We start from the raw sequence: 19634 nt of genomic DNA, 5'->3' as shown, positions 1-19634 counted from the left end.
GGAGTGAACCAGCAGTTAGAGAATCAGTCAGTTTCTCTCTCTCTCTCTCTCTCTGTGTGTGTGTGTATGTGTGTGTGTGTGTGTGTGTGACTGTCTCTCTGTTTCACTCTGTCACTCTGCCTTTCAAATAAATAAATGATAAATAAATCTTTTTGAAAAACTGGTTTATAACTTTGTTTCCATGATCATTTTAGAGAAGTGATCAAATTGTTTAGTGGTCAACTTGTTTGGATTTTTAAAGTGCTGTGTCATCATCAATGTTGTCACTAACATATATCCTGAAACAAACTAAAGCAAATCACTTGATCAATCAGTGAGGGTCTTAGATGATGACATCTAAAGAGTATTTTTTCTTGGGGCTGGCGTTGTGGCTGAGTGGGTCAAGCTGCTGCCTATGGCACTGGCATCCTAATAGGCATCGCTTGGAGTCCTGGCTGCTCCACTTCTGATCCAGCTCCCTGCTAATGATCCTGGAAAAGCAGTGAAAGACGGATCAAGTCTTAGGAGCCCTGCATCCTTGTGGCAGACCTGGAAGAAGCTCCTGGCTCCCCGCTTCAGTTTGATGCAGCACTGGCCATTGCAGCCATTTGGAGAGTGAATGAGCAGATGCAAGATTTCTCTCTCTGTCCCTCTCTCTCTCTGTACTCTGCCTTTGAAATAAATAAATATTTTACAAGGTATTTTTTGTTGATTTGAGAAATCACACTAACAAAAGAATGAGCCAGATGCTTTACAATTTGATATCCGTAATGTAAAGTAAGTAACAGTCACTCAAAGGATTTCTAATCCAATTTCCTTACAATTAAGCTATACTAACATTTGAGAAATGAGACAAGGTAAAACTCAATATGTGAATTTCTCTTTACTAAAGCTCCTCTCTGATCATTTTTGTCAAACTTTATTAATTATATATTTTTAAAAAATACTTAAACAGTGGAAGGTGTAGTTTTAATAAAATGTGAATGTGTACTTTTTCTGACAATGTTGAAGAATATTTACTTATGAGGATAATTTTATTTATTTTTTAAGATTTATTTTATTTATTTGAAAGACAGTGTTACATATAGAGGTAGAGACAGAGAGGGAGAGAAGTCTACCATCTGCTTGTTCACTCTCCAAATGGCCACAGCCGCCAGATCGCTCCGCCAATCCGAAGCCAGGAGCCAGGAGCTTCTTCTGGGTCTCTCACATGGATACAGGGGCCCAAGTACTTAGGCCATCCTCTGCTGCTTTTCCAGGCCATAGCAGACAGCTGGATCAGAAGTGGAATAGCCGGGACTGGAACCAGCGCCCACATGGGATGCTGGTGCTGCAGGCTAGGGCTTTAACCCACTGTGCCACAGCGCTGGCCCCAATAGTTTTATTTTTTTGAAGACTAAGAAAAACTCTAAACTGTACCAAGATTTTTGACTAGCCCAAAAGGAGTTGACATAAATTAATTCATTAATATGTACCAACATTGTTGTTTTTAAATATTACACTTATCACAAATATTCGGGGTAAAATTCACTTATGTTATTATTTGAGAAATGAACATTCATGTGTTTTAAAAGTCTTGCCTGATTTCCTACAAAATGATTGAAAGTTGCATCAGGAACTAGACTTTAAAAATCCATTTTAAATCCCAAAGAAATTAACTATACCATAAAAAGAAAAAGTATTTCTTCTTTAGAGATATCCATGAATTAATGCTGTTCATGACGTCATATCTTAGAGAAAATGTTAAGCGTCAGGTGAGCTGGGATGCTTTGGACTAACTCAAAGAAACGTTGCCCTGACTGTACCCTCTTATGTGTTGTTTCTATCCCTTCTTCAGGGTTCCTACCCCGAACTCAACCCCTGTCCCTATTCCTCTTTATCTCTGCTGGAATCTCCATGGTAGTTCTGCATTTTTGGCATTTCCTTCCCATGGGTTCTGGTACTCTGCTTTGTTTGCCCACGTGTTTTTCCCATCCCCTGTGACCACAACTTGCCTTCTTATCTCAGCCCTCTCCAGAATCATCTAGCTTTTCTAGGTTTTTCCAGATTCCCTACTTCTAGGTGTTTTTTTCTACTTCTTTGGACTCCTGGTGCTCTCATTTGCCTTATCTTCTCTTCCACACCTGTACTGTTACCCCCTTAGAGATGGCAATAAGGATCTTGCTATCAGAGCAAATCTTCAGCACAGCCGCTATGGAGTGTGGCTGCCTTGATGTTGTCCTTTTTTTGTTTTTGTTTGTTTGTTTGTTTTGTTTTTTTCTCCATAGTGCGTGCAGGTGGCTTGATCTGCCTAGCAAGGTATCTTCATTGAGGAAATAAAATTGATTTTAAAAGTCCTGGATTATTTCGCCCCTAGAAATACAGAAGAGAAATAATTTCCTACCGGATATACAGAGTAGCACTTGTGTCACATGGACAGAGTATGAGCGTGTTACGTTTCATGTTGTTGCAAGTTCCTGCCTAGGACCTTCATGTTAATTCTTGTCCACATTACAAGTAGCTATCAATTAGTTGCGAATTATTTTAATGCATCTTTTACGGCTGGCGCCGCGGCTCACTAGGCTAATCCTCTGCCTTGCGGCGCCAGCACACCTGGTTCTAGTCCCAGTCAGGGTGCTGGATTCTGTCCCGGTTGCCCCTCTTCCAGGCCAGCTCTCTGCTGTGGCCAGGGAGTGCAGTGGAGGACGGCCCAAGTGCTTGGGCCCTGCACCCCATGGGAGACCAGGAGAAGCAACCAGCTCCTGCCTTCGTATCAGCGCGGTGCGCCAGCCGCAGCGTGCCAGCCGTGGCGGCCATTGGAGGGTGAACCAACGGCAAAGGAAGACCTTTCTCTCTGTCTCTCTCTCTCACTGTCCACTCTGCCTGTCAAAAACAAATGCATCTTTTACAGAAAAGACTGTCCCTCCTGAAAACTCTGGTTTGGAATATAATCTGCACAACTATTCATAGTGTGTTTTCCTTTCCCCTTTCTTGTCCACACTCTAGAGTTGTCTTATACTTTGTGTGTATTTTTCTTACAAAAGTAATAAAAAAGAAATCTTCCTCTTTTTCACTCCTGTCAAAGCAGGTTTACCATACTTAGATGAAGTTAAAAGAATCGGTTTCTACGTGCGAAGGTTGATTGGCTCCTCCTCTCGTGTTCCTTGCCTTCCCACCCACAGCAAGACTGTAAATGTAAACGGATTCCCTGGAAGATGAGCTGGGCTGCAATTTTCAACTAATTGAGAGAAGCAGCCCTGAGTCGAGCACTGTCAGGCTGATTTGAGGCTTAAGATATGATGATGATGATTGTGTCAAATGTAATCAAGAACGTAGGCTCGGAACTGACTCAAGGGTTGGCTGCTTTTAATTCAGATTCGGAGATGAAGTAGACCTCTGGTTCACTTCATAGTCACAGCTGGCTGTAAAAGAGAGCAATTTCTAAAATGCTATTTCATTCTCTATGGAGCTGTAAGGATCAGAGATTGGAAGCACAGGAGGGAAACATCCTCATTTATCTCTTTAAAAATTCTATTTATTTTCAGTATAATATCCTTCATCTTGAAATTTCCCTGTGGCTCTGTGTCAGTGGTTTTCAAACGTCTTAGAGCCAGTACCACCTCTTTGCTTTCCTCAAAGTAACAAGTACTTTGTAACACCTTCCCTACTGTTGTGAAACAAAATTTGTCAGTAATATGCCTTACCTGTTCATACAATGTTTAAATGATGCCATAACTTCAATTTTAAAGAGAAATAAGTCATTTATATAAAATAATAGATATTTTAGTATGTACATATTTTAGCATGTGATTCTGCAGATAGGATCATGAGGGAGGCTGTAAGAAAAATAGGAGCTGGTTTCCTGGAAAGATTAAACTGGTAATTTAATAAAAGAGACAGCTCCATGCATATACACAGATAACTACACATTGGGCTTCATCAGATGGGATCATGTGGATGAAGTTTTTCAGCGATGATACCACACACAAAATATCGACCAACGCAGTGACATTATTGTACCATGTGTGGCATTGCTGATCATAATGTAATTTTCCAAAATACTGAATAACTCTTGATGAAATTCCTCACAACAAAAAGTAAAATTTTCCTTAGATTTTCACAGTAGTTAGTTGCATTTTTAAGAAATGAAATGCATACTAAAGCCTTGAGAAAAATATTTTATAGTTGTGTAGAAAATTGGGTTAAGTTCTGGTTCCTGATGTTTACAAACAAGTTTTCCACACTTACGAATGCCCAGTGAGACTTTCAGAAGTGCTGTAGGGTGGTTGTACAGGAAGTCTCTGATCTGCAGTCCCTCCCTCTGGAATGCCAGGAGTATTCTTCAATCACTCTGTAGTCAAATACACCCCACCCCCCCATTTCCAGAATGCCACTTTAGTTGACGTCCATAGAAGTTGGCTAAATATTTTTCCAAGCAAAATATGAGCTGCGAATTAATGAAATAGCAATGTTCTCTGAGGACATAATCTAGTTCTTGGTGATACAGTTGCCATTTTTACAAGATTGAATGGAATAAGCAAATGTTTAATATCTACTAGATTGGCTAATATAAAATTCCATGATTATCACTGCAGTTATAAGCTATTTCCACCACGTATATTGAATGACATGATCTCTGTAAGTATAAAAGACTTATGTGACACCGTTCTATTCTCCATCCTCTCCCATTGCTATATTAATTATCTTCTAGCCAGTTGTTGACAAAAATGATTAAATTCTGTATAAAAATCACAGGAGATATTACTGTAGCTACCCCAAATATTTAAAATAGTAAATACTACTTAGGTGGAAGCAATGAGAGAAATGTGAACTGATTTCTGGAAAAGATTAAATGGCTACACTCATATACACAGATAAATACAACCTGTATTATCTATATGTTGGAGGCAAATATAATTTTTTATACTGAAAGATGTTTAGCCTCTTAGGTAAGCAAAATACAGCAGTCTATTTGCATTTCATCAGGGCACTTGACAAGGTCTTTTATTATATTCCTGTGAATAAGGTGGAGAAATACCGACTTGGAGCAAGGTAAATTGGATAGTTTAGAAACCATTTCATGCTTTTACATAAAAGCTGTCAATTAATAGATCAGTGTCAAGTGGCAAAGGAAGTTCTCTGGCATTCTGCTGCAAAGTTCGATTCTCATTCCTGACACACTGGATGTTTTTGACAGAACCTGAGGAGACCTACAGAGAGGATGTCCTTCAAGTTTATGGGTAGTAAAAAGCAGTCAGGGAGGATGTTGGGTGACAGGCACCAAATGTGTTCTGGGACAGAATAACTTTTTTAAAAAAAGATTTATTTATTTATTTGAAAGTCAGAGTTACACAGAAAGAAAGAGAAGCAGAGAGAGAGAGAGGTCCTCCATCTGCTGATTCACTCCCCAGTTGGCCGCAATGGCCAGAGCTGTGCTGATCTGAAGCCAGGAGCTTCTTCCAGGTCTCCCACGTGGGGGACCCAAGGACTTGGGCCATCTTCTACTGCTTTCCCAGGCCAGAGCAGAGAGCTGGGTTGGAAGTGGAATAGCCAGGACTGAAATCAGTGCCCATATGAGATGCTGAATCTTCAGGCAACTTTACCTGCTACGCCACAGAGCACAGGATAACTTTTAAGATCTTTTTAGTACTTGGCTCTGGGCCAGGGTCAAATTTATATGCAGTTTGAAAACTTGCCCAAATAATAGGTGAATATTGACTAAAATGGGTATATGTAATGCTCTATTTCTGCAATATTTCTAAAACACATTGAATTAGTATTCTCTACAGTAGTGCAGTTCAACATTTTAAAAGAAAATGGTTTGTTTCTTTAATTTGTACATACTTGTGGGGTATGGTATAATGATTCAATACATGTATACAATGCATAATAATCAAACCATGGTGGTTACCATTTCTGTCTCCTTAAACATTTAAAATTTTGATTAGCACGCAGTAATCATACGTATTCCTGGAATACTGTGTGGTATTTCAGTACACATATACAATGTATGCCTGTAATAACAGGGTAATGAATGCTTCCATCTCCTTATCACTATGATTGTAAGCTTTGAGCTCTTCTCTTATACTTACTTGTTACTGTGCTATTCACAATAGCTGATATATGGAATCAGTCTAGATGTCTACTAATGGACGAATGAATAAAGAAAATGTGGTACAAACACACAATGCAGTATTATTCAGTCATAAAAGAATGATAACCATTTATTTGGAGCAAAATGGATGGAACTAGAGGTCATTATGTTAAATAAATAAGCTAGACTCAAAAAGACAAATACTGTATAGTCTCTCAAATGTAGGAACTAAAAAAAATCAATTTCAACTTAAAATCATAATTACTAGAGACTGAGAAAGGTTGGGGAAGAGTGTTTAGGGGAGATTAGATAATGGGTAAAAAAAAGAAAGAAAACCACAATAGTGTTTCACAGACTGTGAGGGTAACTATAGTTTACATTAAGTTTTCATGTGAGAGTAACACAAATCCAGTCATTCACAACTACAATGTGTTGCCCAGTAAACGAATCCACCATCTCCCTTTTGCTGATAATCTAAAGCTTGGCGAAAGGAACAAACTCCAAAGATTTTAGTATCTATAACTCATACAAAGCAAAACACAATTTTGGTCATAGACTTGTTCATTCTCAGTTTTAAACTCCTTGGCTGCAACTGAATAAGTAGTTTAGTAGAGACTAAGTTTTCTGTAACAAAAAGATCTATAAAGTATTATGAGTTTCACCTGAAATAATTTTTGGAAGCACTATGTAAACTTGAAAATTGTATAGAAATTATTGTTCAATAAGCTTACATCAAGAGATAATTTCAAGTTTTTTTCTAATTTTGAGAGCATGTGCCAGAGTCATAGTAGTTTTAACTGAATGTATTGAGTGTCTGTTAGATGCCAAGAAACCAGTTAGATAAACAGTATCGATGATCTCAAGGAATTTTCAGTAAGTTAATGATGATGAATAACAGTGATGATGACAATGAGACTATAATAAGTGACATTTCATAAGTCAGAGAATTCTTGAAACTAGGCACAGCCCTCAGATGCATTGCTTTAGTGTTGTAGTTCTAATCGAAAAAAAAAAAACATTAATTTACAATAACATTCTTCATAAATTTTAATTGATCTTTTGAAAGGTCATCACTTTAATTCAGAGTATCTGGATCTTTTACATGCTGTTCTCCCCTCTAGTAATTAAAAGTTAGAGCACAAGAAACTTTAAATCTTTATTTTGATGAGGTTTTTAATAAGCTCAAGCTATTTGTAATCTCACATTTTGTCCTGGAAGTCGTATCAGACATTAAAATGGGTTTAAAATTAAAAGGATGATTCTTTTAGATTCTACCAAGATATAGTCACTTTGAGAGATTAATTTCTCACTTGACCTTATAAACCATATTTATTTTATTAAATATATTTAAAATTTCTAAGAAGTCTGTGAGGAGATTTTCATATTAGGTAATTTTCATGTTAAACATTTCCCAAAACACATGGACTTCCCAATGATCTCTATCATTAACAAGCATTTATTAAGTTACCATTTATGAAAAGGCCACCATTATATGTACTATGTTTTTCTACTATGTGATAAAAATCAAAACATTTGATTATTGCCTGTAATACCTCCCTTTGAATAAAATTATCAAATCTACCCCAAGTCCATAGTGTAGTGTTTACTCTAATAGTTTCCTGAGATGGCAGTTGAAGATGATAAAAAAACGAATATTAATTTCTATTGTCTAAACACACATATACCCCACAATCCTAACTCAAATAATAATCACAGAAAACATATTACTGTCCATTAAAGTTACCTCATAGAGATATTGGGCAAATCTACCTTGAGAAATAATGTCTTAGAGTGCAGTGCCCTAGATTGGGTGTTTCCAGTACCGATACATACCACTTACTTTGGTTACTTCTTAATTTGCTTATTCGAAAGTGAGAAACAGAAAGAGAGTGATCTTCCATCTTCTGGTTGATTTCTCAAATGCCTGCACCAGCTGCAGTGGGTCCAGGCTGAAATCAAGATCCAAGAACTCCATCCAGGGTGACACATGGCACAACCTGCCCCATGAACCTGATCAAATTATTGACAGTATCAAAGAATATTCTACCTGTGGAACAGCTTGAAAACTAAAAAATATAGGTGCCTTGTTTGAGGCTTGACTCCTCCGCTTCTGAGTCCAGCTTGCTGCTAATGTGCACTCTGACAGACAGCAAGTGATGGCTCGAGTATCTGGGTTCATGCCACCCATGCAAGCGGCCAGGGGGGAGCTCCTGGTTCTTAGCTTTGACCTGGATATTTAGAGAGTGAAGCAGTAGGTAGAAGATATTCTCTCACTTGCTCATTTGCTTTCTGCCTTCCAAATAAATAAATAAATCTTTAAAAACTAAAAATTTTAAAAACAGTCTTCATTTGGTTAAATAGGTGACTAATGCTACAAGTGACTACAGCAAAATGAAACCACAGATCATCGATACTGTTTATCTAACTGGTTTCTTATTTTTATGAGCATCAGTTCAATTAGATAAACTGTTATTGAGCATTAATCATGGTGCTTTTTTAAAAAAAGATTTATTTATTTGAAAGGTAGAGTTACAGAAAGGCAGAGGTAGAAAGAGAGAGAGAGAGAGAGGTCTTCCACCAGCTTGTTCACTCCCCAAATGGCCACAATGGCCAGAGCTGCACTGATCTGAAGCCAGGAACCAGGAACCTCTTCCATGTTTGCCACTCGGGTGCAGCGGCCCAAGGACTTGAGCCATCTTCCACTGCTTTCCCAGACCATATCGGAAGTGGAGCAGCCAGAACTAGAACCGGCGCCTATATGGGATGCCGGTGCTGTAGGCGACAGCCTAACTCGCTGTGCCACAGCGCTGACCCCCAATCATGGTACTTTGAATGGGAGCCCAGCTAGGTGATTCCACTTCTAGGAAAGGACAAAAGTGTTTAAGATCCATGTATCACTCTTTAGGCAAATTGAGAAAAACAATTCATGAATATATGCGATATGTGCTACATTTTAGCTACTGGTAAGAAATCAGACGGTTTATAGCCCTAATCATGTTGTAATTATATTTAAATGTTTACCTATCTGCCTCTTGTACCAGACTTGACTGGTAGAAGTCAAGTTTGGCTGTGTTAAATGCCAAGTTCTACATCCTATTTGATTTTGTGTCAGCATCACCTAGAATAGTATGGAATAGAAAGATACACAGGTGAATGAATGATGAAAGATTGAGATGTTGGCAAACTTGTGGAAATAAGTTTTAAATATAAACTTCATTCTTATCTGTGAAGAGAGTCAAGCCTCTTGAAGGGAATGAAATAGCCAACTTAATAAAGTATCCAAAGAAAAGAGAAGCCGTCTGCAGGTCGTATAATGTAAATACCTCATGAGAAAATGAGAGAAGAACTGAATATGTTTTAAAACATTTAAAGACTTGTGTGGGCATCAGTTTTAAAGATTACCTTCTGTGCTGTACCTTAGATCTTTGATCCCTTGTACTATGAATGAAAAGCAAGCATCAATAGTTAAATTCAAAGGAGAGAGTGTATTTCTCGCTTGACAGCTAGATAACAAAGGAGAAAAGACAAACATTTTCTCATTGTCACACCTTTCTGTAGTCATATTTCTATGAGGCTGTTACCCAAGGACATATAAAGCCACTATCTCATAGTGGGCAGCAAAGGAACTGATGGAGTGCTAATCCATCCATTATTGATGGCTTTTGCTTAGATTTGTGCTTCTCGTTAGTGCAAATTGCTAACAGAATTGCTAGGAAGGAGAAGGAATCTTTTATGCAAAGTGTTACATATCCATAGGTAACAAAATTCTAGCTGCTCCTTGCAGATACAATATAAAATTATTTTTAAACGTCAGAATGTAATTTATTTACTAGCAAAATAGTAGAGAAAGTTATGGTTACAGAGAATGTGAACTTCAGGTTAACTCTGATTCTATGTGTCTGACATTGCAAGAAACTTTTTGATCTAAAGTCCAGGTGCTATTAAGGCATTCCTTCCCTCTGATCTCTATACCACAAAGAAAAAAAAAGGAACAAAATAGTGATCTTGTAATCCTTATCCTAAAAATATCATAGTAGATTATTGTGGCTAAAATGCCAACCAGCCAGGAAGGAAAGATTCAGAGTATGTGATTTGGTTACTCCAGGACAACACCAGGGCACAGATGGAAGCGTTACTGAGCAGAAGACTGAGTGCTGTGAATTTCCCCAATTTGTCATACTTACAGAAACACCTGGACAAAATCACCTTCCATATCTGATGGAGCCTTTTTTCTAAAACTGCATTTACTTCCTTTCTTTAATCTCTCTCTCTCTCTCTCTCTCTCTCTCTCTCTCTCTCTCACACACACACACACACACACACACACACTTATAACCCTGCAAGAATCTATTGAAGGGACAAAACGCTGAAGCTATAAAGCTTAGTATGATGCCGCAGCTGCCAGAAACGTGCTCATCCAGAGACAGCTGCATGTGAAGGTGCAGACTCACAGAAGGCATGTGGTTAGCATCTCCATTTTTCAAGAACTGATTATTAATGAGACAATCAGATAAATATATTCTCTGGTCTGTCATTACAGACACACACACCATGGTATCTCTGAAAAAATGTCTAAGAGCCCAGATTTTCTGTTTAGTTGAATGTCAGCCATTTCTTATGGGCCAAGTTAATACATAAGAAGCAAAAGAGATGGATTGGTATACTTGTGCAGTGGGTTAAACCTCTGCTTGGTGTGCCTGCAGCCTCTATTGGGGTGCTTGGTTTAAGTCCCGGTTACTCTGCTTACCATCCAGCTACCTGTAGATGCACCTAAGAGGCAGCAGATGATGGCCCAAGTACTTGAGTTCCTGCCATCCACATAGAAGTCCCACATGGAGTTCCTGGCTTTAGCCTGGGTGTGCAGGCATTTCTCCCTCTCCTCCCACTTGACTTCCAGGCTGCTGGCTTTGGCATGGCCCAGCCCTGGTTGTTAAGGGCGTTTGTGAAGTAAACCAGCAGGTGGAAAACCTGTGTGTATGTGTGTGTCTTCCTTTCAAATAAAATTTAAAAATAATTTAAAGGAATAGAAAGAATTTAAAATTTTCTCCACAGTCTATAGTTTGGTAACCCCGACAAAAGAATCTTAAAATAATCTGTGTTAAGAATCTTTAGTTTTGTTCTAAGCTTATCCTTTATTTATGATTCTTATTACAGCCATGTGATTAAAGAAAATTAAAAATTAGGCAACAGGCCGGCACTGTGGCGTAATAGGCTAAGCCTCTGCCTGTGGCACCAGCATCCCATGTGGGAGCCAGTTCATTTCCCAGTTGTTCCTCCTCCAGTGCAGCTTCCTGCTAATGCACCTGGGAAAGCAGTAGAAGGTCATGCAAGTCCTTGGGCCCCTGCACCTGTGTGGGAGACCCCGAAGAAGCTCCTGGCTTCAGGTTAGCTTAGCTCTGACCGTTACCGCCATTTGGGAAGTGAATCAGTGGGTGGGAGACCTCTGTGTGTGTGTGTGTGTGTCTCTCTCTCTGTAACTCTACCTCTCAAATAAATAAATAATATTTTTAAAAAAGTTCTAAGCTATCTTTAGCAAATATTTTGAGACACAAGTATGGAGATTGAGTACCCTTGACTCAGTTCTAGTCTATACTTGGCACTAGGAAAATCAGTGATTCAGTATTTATACATGGATCCCGGGAGAAAGATTGAAACCTTAAAGCACCCACATAAGTAAAAAAACAACCTCACCTATGATCAAAGAGGCTTGCAAAGGAGCTCATTTGAAGAGATTTTCTGCTGTTACTGCTACTGAATTTTTTTAAACATTATTTCCCAAATTAGAAAATAGCTTGATGTTGTCAATACTTCTGACCACAAGGGTACCATTTAGGAAAACCATCCCTTACCATCCCTTGGGGCTTCATTTACAAAGCAGCCAGCTCACCAGGTGGATTTGACTGAAGATCTGATTGTCTGAGTGGAACACTTTCATCTGATTTATAGGCATCATATTTTGCAATTAACTCTTGGAACCTTACTTACTGCTTTCTCTGGCGACAGAGAGTGAATGGTGTTTCTCTTTTAAGGAGAGAGGCGCTAAGATGCCTGAGTACAGCTCAGAGTGAAGATGGTGCTGATAATAAAATGCGCAATCTCTAATTCTCTCTGCTTCCCTGTGTCGTGGCAGAATTTCACGTTGTCTCCTTATTTTGTTTGAAATTGGAGTATGTGAGAAAATATGTCAGTGTCTAACCTTGCATTTGTCTTCCACAATGTGACAGCTTATTTCTCTTCCAAATTTGAGGCTGGAGATGGAGTGAGTCTGAGCACAAACTGGATGAAATTGCTCCTCTTGTAGGTCAGAAACGGTCAGTTGTCAGCAGTTACACATGGTTCCATCTGCACATCGAAGGCCTGCTTGTGTCATTAGTATGCTCAGAGCTGCTGCAGCCATTTTGAATTTTTAAAATCATGATAAATACAAAGATAAGTAAATGACAATTTTGATATTTCTCGTTGCGAGAGTACTGATGGAAGCAAGATAAGCCAGCAGGACAGCCCTTGAACTATTTAAGGTTTAGCTTGCTTGCCCAACCAGAATGCTATGCTACCTTTCAACTGTGCAGTATTAAAGTTTATTTAGGAGTTGATAAATAGCTTAGTGCAATGCTTCCTTTTTCCAATCGCAGTATCCTCATAAACCTATTCTACCCTCCACCAGTTAATGCAGACAGAAGATTTTTATCCAGTATGAGCGCCGAAACTACACTGTGGAAGACTGTGTGCTCAGCAAAAACCTCACCCCTGATGAATAAACAGCTCTTCCGGGGGCTTTGCTGCCGCTGGCTCTGCAGGAGTTGTTTATTGCCTGGTTTGCACATCCCATGATAAAGTTGCTGCTGAAATAAATTGCAGTTTTGCATAATTATTGACAATCACATCTTAACAAGCAGTTTGTATCATAGTCAAGTGTTCAATTTTCGAAAATCCGTTTTTAGCTTTGTTGAATCCCAGAAAGTATTTGTGTAGTAGTAGAAGGCAAATAAGGCATTTAAATAGAGTACTAATTCCCTCCTAGCAGACAAAATTTACCTGCATCTTTTTAGATGGGACTCTTACTGCTTCAGGCAGTTTTTCCTCCCAAGCTATTATTATGTAGATATTTGCTGAAGGCGTGTGTGTGTGGGGGGGGGTATCTGCAATATATGAGTTATATATATAGTATCGGAAATATGAAGCATTTATTTTAGATTTTTATATCATTGGGGAATTTGCTTCATCATTTTTAAAATACTAGAGGAATGGAATAATGGGACGTGGGCAAAAGGAGCTAAGATTTTTTAATAACTATAATATGTGATTGTATGACATGTGAGGCATTCAACCTTCCATGTGTCTTTGTGTTTAATTCTGATCACAGCGACAGATACATAGAGGTTACTAACTGGCTCTATCATGCAACTGGTAAGGGACACTGGGAATTGAACCCAGCTCAGTCTATACTTTTTCCATTACACATAACATTTTTCTCATAGACAATATTCTCGCTGGTTTGATTATGAGGTAATAAAATATAAAGCTGATACAATAGTTAGAACAAACTGATGTCATACGAAATGATATTTTTGCATAATAGTTTCTATGAACTGTTATTTTTCTCCTTGTTAGTGTTTTTTACCTCTGCTCTCTGATCTCTTTCTATATTTCCCCCCTCCATTGTTCACCTTTTAACTCTAGGTTTGTATATTCTCAACTTTTCTCTTGTCTGTCCAGTCCTTGTTTCCTGCCCCAGGGTGACATCTAAGATAAGCCTGGTGTAGGGATTTTAGGGTTTTACCTATAAAGACTGGTGTCAACTCATGCAGCATAATAAAATATGCATTCAAAATTGCCCAGCATAAAACTACAGAGCTTAAAAAATATTTTGGAATGTCCATATATGAACTGGCAAACTTCCAAAGCTTCATACACACACCCGCACCTAGGGATATTAGTGTGTGTATTTGCATATGTGCACATATGATATATAGCACTCTTTCTCTTTGGAGGGGACTGGTAGAGATCTGTAATTGCCATTCTTTTTTTTTAACACTTTCCCCATTCAGAAGCCCTTCGGTTCAATACAAATACAGGCACACAGACCGCAGGATACTTTAGTGGTTGTTGCTTCAAGGAAGAGCTTTATCAATGGTTCATCTTGGCTCCGCTCATGGAGTTCACTGAGCGCACCATTCCGATGTTTGAGAACTGCATCTGTTCCTTTGCAGAGTGAACGAGCGAGAAGCTACTTTGGAAGAAGCTTATAGATTACTGCAACAGTTCCCGCTGGACCTGGAGAAGTTTCTTGCCTGGCTTACAGAGGCTGAAACAACTGCCAACGTCCTACAGGATGCTACCCATAAGGAGAGGCTCCCGGAAGACTCCAAGGGAGTGAGAGAGCTGATGAAACAATGGCAAGTAAGTCAAGTGTTTCCGCTTTAGCACTTCGGTGGCTCCAGTTGAACAGTTCTCAGCACTTAGACTTGTAATTGATAAACTGAGGATAAAATAAAATAGTTGTGTTTAGGATGTCTGGTATATTTTAACATTTGGGCAAGAAGAGAGAAGCAGAGAGGGGAAGAAAGGTCATTTATAATTCCATTTAATACCCCAATATTCTAAAAAGTATATATTTTTCACCAGAAAAAAAATCTTACATAGAAAAACCGGAGGTTTGATCAAGTAGGAACTTGACTCAGAGAAATAAGTTAGGGACTGGTTTATTAAATTGAAAAAGTTGCCATTTTGAGTGTTTATTTAATATTTTACAGGGAAAGCATCTGTATGGATTGTCTGTTTTATTTAGCGTTGCTAACTGAATCAGTTTCCCTTCATTACTTTCAAATACATTTTAAAATGTTAATCTGGCATTTTGTAGCTTTCTTCCTAACATGATCTGTGAAAATAAAAATGAGATGGCTAAATTTGTCATAGTTAATGATCACACAATTTTCAGAGAATTGTTTTTCATAGAAACAAAAATTATTGCTATGAAGTTCCATATGCATAAACAGTGAAAGCAGAAGTTTAGGGTAGTTTTGTTTAAATGGACTTTTATTTAATTGGAGTCTTGGGGAGAATCATATTCTCCAAGTCCAGGAGGCTCCTAAAATTTATTCTCAATACTTGATACAATTTTCCTGAACTATTGTGGAGTTGTGTGTTATATAGTTGCTTATTTTTGATTTGATGTAAGACCTTTACTAGTACCTCAAATACAATTTGGAGTGTTAGAATGGCATGATTGATTCTTTAGACTAACTAAATTGTTTTCATGTTTCTGAAGTTGTGATGGAAAAGTGATAATATATCCTAGGTTAGAAAATAATTCTAAAATCAAATCACAATAAACAAAGGTTCGTTCTTTCCCCTCCTCCTCGCCGTTCTGCCTCATTTGTTTTTCTGGTTGGATGTGAGATTTGATCTACTTTGCTGCTCTAGTGCATAAGTAGATGGTGGCAGCACTTTATATCTTGTGGAATTCCTCCTTCTTGTATGAACTGTGCGAAACACCTGCCCCGGGGTTCCTCCTCTGACTTTATTTGCTCCTCTACAATGCATGGTGACTTAGTTTGATCATTTGGAGATAATTTCTTTAGAATGATACCTGACTATATTATCCCAGATGTCCTCATGGCTTGTGATAGAATGTAAAAGCAATGCAAAGTTAGATTTTTTTTTCCTGATTACTTTTAGATATAAGGTTAGATAATGTTCTGATATAACTTATTTGGCTTATGCTGTTTCATAAATAAAATTTTATTTTACCTTGTAAATGCCTATAAAGCCACTCCAGAATTTTAATAAATATATGGATTCATATTTTTCTTCACCTAAGGTAGATAAATATTAAAACTTTGAGTAAGTGGATATTTTAAATTACTTTGAAGATAAAGAATAATCCTGTGACTAAAAAAATAATTTGATGTCAGAGATTTAATAAAATGCCTCTTAGAATAATAAGTCTGGTTGAGGGCAAAGTTACATCCATTACCTCTTATACATTTTTTATTTATGTCTGCAGTAGCATACAATGAAAATTCCTATATAAAATCCTTATCCTGAGAAAGTACGAGATATTAAATCATTAAAGGAAATATGTTTCATGTTTCTGAACTATATTTGCTGTGGAAGAAGAAAGAACAAACTATAATTTGAATTTAGATTTCTGATCTCGCTTTCAAAAACAGGTGGAAATTGTTCTGAAAGCTTCTTAGCTGTCATATCACTCAAATATGTGTTGCTTCTTTGTTCATTTTTTTAATGCCTTAACCAAACTGAAGTTTGTTTGTTGCTCACCAAAAATCCAATGTCAGTCAGACTACCCTTCTCTACTTTTAAGCAAGAGCACACGTTGCACGTAACCTTCAGGGTACATGAGGCAAAGACAGACAGATTTGGAAAATGAGGCAGGAGATTTTTACAGCCTCAGCCCCAATGTGATAAACTACATTCTTTTTTTTTTTTTTTTTTTTTTTTTTTTTGACAGGCAGAGTGGACAGTGAGAGAGAGAGACAGAGAGAAAGGTCTTCTTTTGCCGTTGGTTCACCCTCCAATGGTCACCGCGGCCGGCGCGCTGCGCTGATCCGAAGGCAGGAGCCAGGTGCTTCTCCTGGTCTCCCATGGGGTGCAGGGCCCAAGCACTTGGGCCATCCTCCACTGCACTCCCTGGCCACAGCAGAGAGCTGGCCTGGAAGAGGGGCAACCGGGACAGAATCCGGTGCCCCGACCAGGACTAGAACCCGGTGTGCCGGCGCTGCTAGGCGGAGGATTAGCCTAGTGAGCCGCGGCGCCGGCCCTACATTCATTCTCAAAAGTCACTCAAAACTCCTTGACATGTCATTTTCTTTGGAACCTTAGAAGCATTAGCAAAGATTCTCAAATGAAAACAGATAGTTTTCCTTACCCCTCTTAGTTAATGCTGTGTCTTCTATAAATTCTAGTTGCCTGAGGATTAAACTACATGGGATAGATAGGCATGACATACACCGCCAAGTCTGATTTATCATTAGATGGTTGAATAATGGTCTTTTGATGAAAGAGTTGGTGTTATCACGGTGAAAACTATAAACTACTGAAAATGTTGATTATTGTTAATGGCACATTGCAGCTGAAAATGGGGTTCAAAAGCAGCAAATAGAAATGCCAATCTTAGGCTGGTGCCATGGCTCACTAGGCTAATCCTCCGCCTTCCGGCGCCGGCACACCAGGTTCTAGTCCTGGTCAGGGTGCCGGATTCTGTCCCGGTTGCCCCTCTTCCAGGCCAGCTCTCTGCTGTGGCCTGGGAGGACAATGGAGGATGGCCCAAGTGCTTGGGCCCTGCACCCCATGGGAGACCAGGAGAAGCACCTGGATCCTGGCTCCGGATCAGCGCGGTGTGCCGGCCACAGCGCGCTGGCCACGGCGGCCATTGGAGGGTGAACCAACGGCAAAGGAAGACCTTTCTCTCTGTCTCTCTCTCTCACTGTCCACTCTGCGTGTCGAAACAAAAAAAAAAGAAAGAAAGAAAGAAATGCCAATCTTGAACATAATTAAAACAATATAGCTTAGGAAATTACTTGAAATTTCAGTATCAAAGCTAAACAGAAGTGTTTCCTTTCCTTTTCTTCGGGGATTTTTGAACAAAAAAGAATTTTCTATAATCTGGATGGAGGAAAAAAGTATCATAGTTTGACTTTTCAGTTCATTGGAAGAAGCTGATAGCCTTATATTAATCAGTTTACATACCAAGCATACTTGTCATATATTACAAAAAAAGAATAAATAAAGGAAGCTTGGGGCTAGTATTTGGAGCACAGTTAAGACACTTAAGGTGCCCGCATCCCATATCAAAGTGCCCAGGTTCCAGTCCTGGCTGCATTGCTGACTTCAGCTCCTATTAGCGCGTTCCCTGGGAGGCGGGTCACAGTGGCCCAAGTACTTAGTCCAGATGGGCTTCTTAGTTCCTAGCTCAGGCCTGGACTAGCCCTGGCTGTTGCATGCATCTGGGGAATGAACCAGCAGGTGGAAGATCAATCACTTTCATTCTCTTTCATATAAAAAATAATTTTTAAAAAGGAAATTTTAAATGTATGTTCAAATCACTAGCTCTCCCAAAATATGTGTGTGCATGCGTGTGTCTGTGTGCCCCAAAGCACCGGTATTTTACTTTATATAAGTGCTACTGAGTGGAGAGAAAGGGTCAAACCCTCACAAAGTTTTTCTAAGAGTTGAGACTGGCGCCTGCTACCAATCACTTTTATTAATCAACTACTTCCTAGGATATAGAATTTCCCCAGAAAAATCATAATTCATGGCTTCTATAAGCACACAAGTATTATGAAGCACATGCTTCCTGAATGGAATTAACCTGATAAACTCCATGCTGAAAGACATTAAAATTTCTTTCTATATTAGGAAACAAGTGTTACTCACTTCTCTTAATAAATCAGGGACATTAGAGTTGTCTTTGTACTTCAGGGTGAGGGCATTTTTCTTAGAAATATTGTTATCTCTGATTGTCTAAATTGAAATTTTTGAAACATTGTATTTTTATAGAATACCATATAGAGCCCTGAGTGGGGAAGGTTTGGGAATTTTTACATGGCAAATTTATCCTTAAAATGAAGAACTATATTCATAATTGAATCGGATTGTTTTTCTGTCCAAAACATTTCCTGCTTTGGGCCTAAGAGAACTGATAAAGATGTTCAGGGTTCAAAGTTCTGAGCTAAAGCCCCAGCTAACTAAGTGAAAATGGGAAGATGCTGCATTTTTGCAAATATGTCACCAGCATTTCACAAGTCTCAGCTGGTTCTGTAAATACCCCCAAGAGATCATTGTGATACCAGCTTGTAAAGAAGGTGAGTGGGTATTGGTATGCGGTGGGGAGAGATAATGATAAAGGTGTTTTAATTAGGATCTTTTTCTCAGCAAGAGTGAATACTGAGAAAATAATATCTGAAAGTCCTTCATATGTGAGCTGGTGCACACCTCATTTCAACTCACTCCTTTCTCTGTTCTCACGTATTTTTACTTCTGCCTCCTCTCAACACATCCCCCACTGTAAAAATTCTCTTCTATTAATAAAATACATCGAGAGAGACAGGTTTTATAAATGTTTAATTTTACATCTGAACACACTTATAGATTAAGATATCTTTGATTTCTAAGAGATTATTGAAATTTGGGAAGTAATTTCTTGAATGTTTCTCACAAAACTCCTGGCCCATGACTAATTCCCAAGGAAGAAGATAGAATTCACTCTTGGTAGCATGATTAGTATATTAGTATATTGAATAAACTGGAACATCCTATTTCCTGGTACAACCAAGAATTTAGCAATTGTCTAAGGATCCCTAATTCTTTTTTTTTAAAGGAGGGATTTTTTTTAAAGATTTATTTATTTATTTGAAAGTCAGAGTTATACAGAGAGAGAAGGAGAGGCAGAGAGAGAGAGACAGAGGACTTCCATCGGCTGGTTCACTCCCCAATTGGCGATAACAGCCGGAGCTGCACCGACCCGAAGCCAGGAGCTTCTTCTGGGTCTCCCACGTGGGTGCAGGGGCCCAAGAACTTGGGCCATCTTCTACTGGCTCCTCTCACTCTCTATCAAATAAGT

General features: G+C 38.7%; 1 protein-coding gene across 14 annotated transcripts in view; it reads left to right on the top strand.

Annotated features, from left to right (window-relative positions):
* Window positions 1-19634, top strand: part of DMD (dystrophin) — a 2249390-nt gene that overhangs the window by 1719622 nt on the left and 510134 nt on the right. For all 14 annotated transcript variants that reach the window (XM_070067426.2, XM_051827673.3, XM_070067427.2 and 11 more), the window contains one exon: window positions 14263-14452. In XM_070067426.2, coding sequence (XP_069923527.2) covers window positions 14263-14452 — 190 coding nt within the window. The remainder of the gene's footprint in view (window positions 1-14262; window positions 14453-19634) is intronic.

The sequence above is a fragment of the Oryctolagus cuniculus genome, chromosome X, assembly GCF_051225735.1.
Source record: "Oryctolagus cuniculus isolate XC-2025 breed Fujian yellow rabbit chromosome X, ASM5122573v1, whole genome shotgun sequence".
Classification (NCBI taxonomy): Eukaryota; Metazoa; Chordata; class Mammalia; order Lagomorpha; family Leporidae; genus Oryctolagus; species Oryctolagus cuniculus.
Note: the sequence above shows the minus strand (reverse complement) of the source record. Positions and strands in the feature narration are given on the sequence as shown.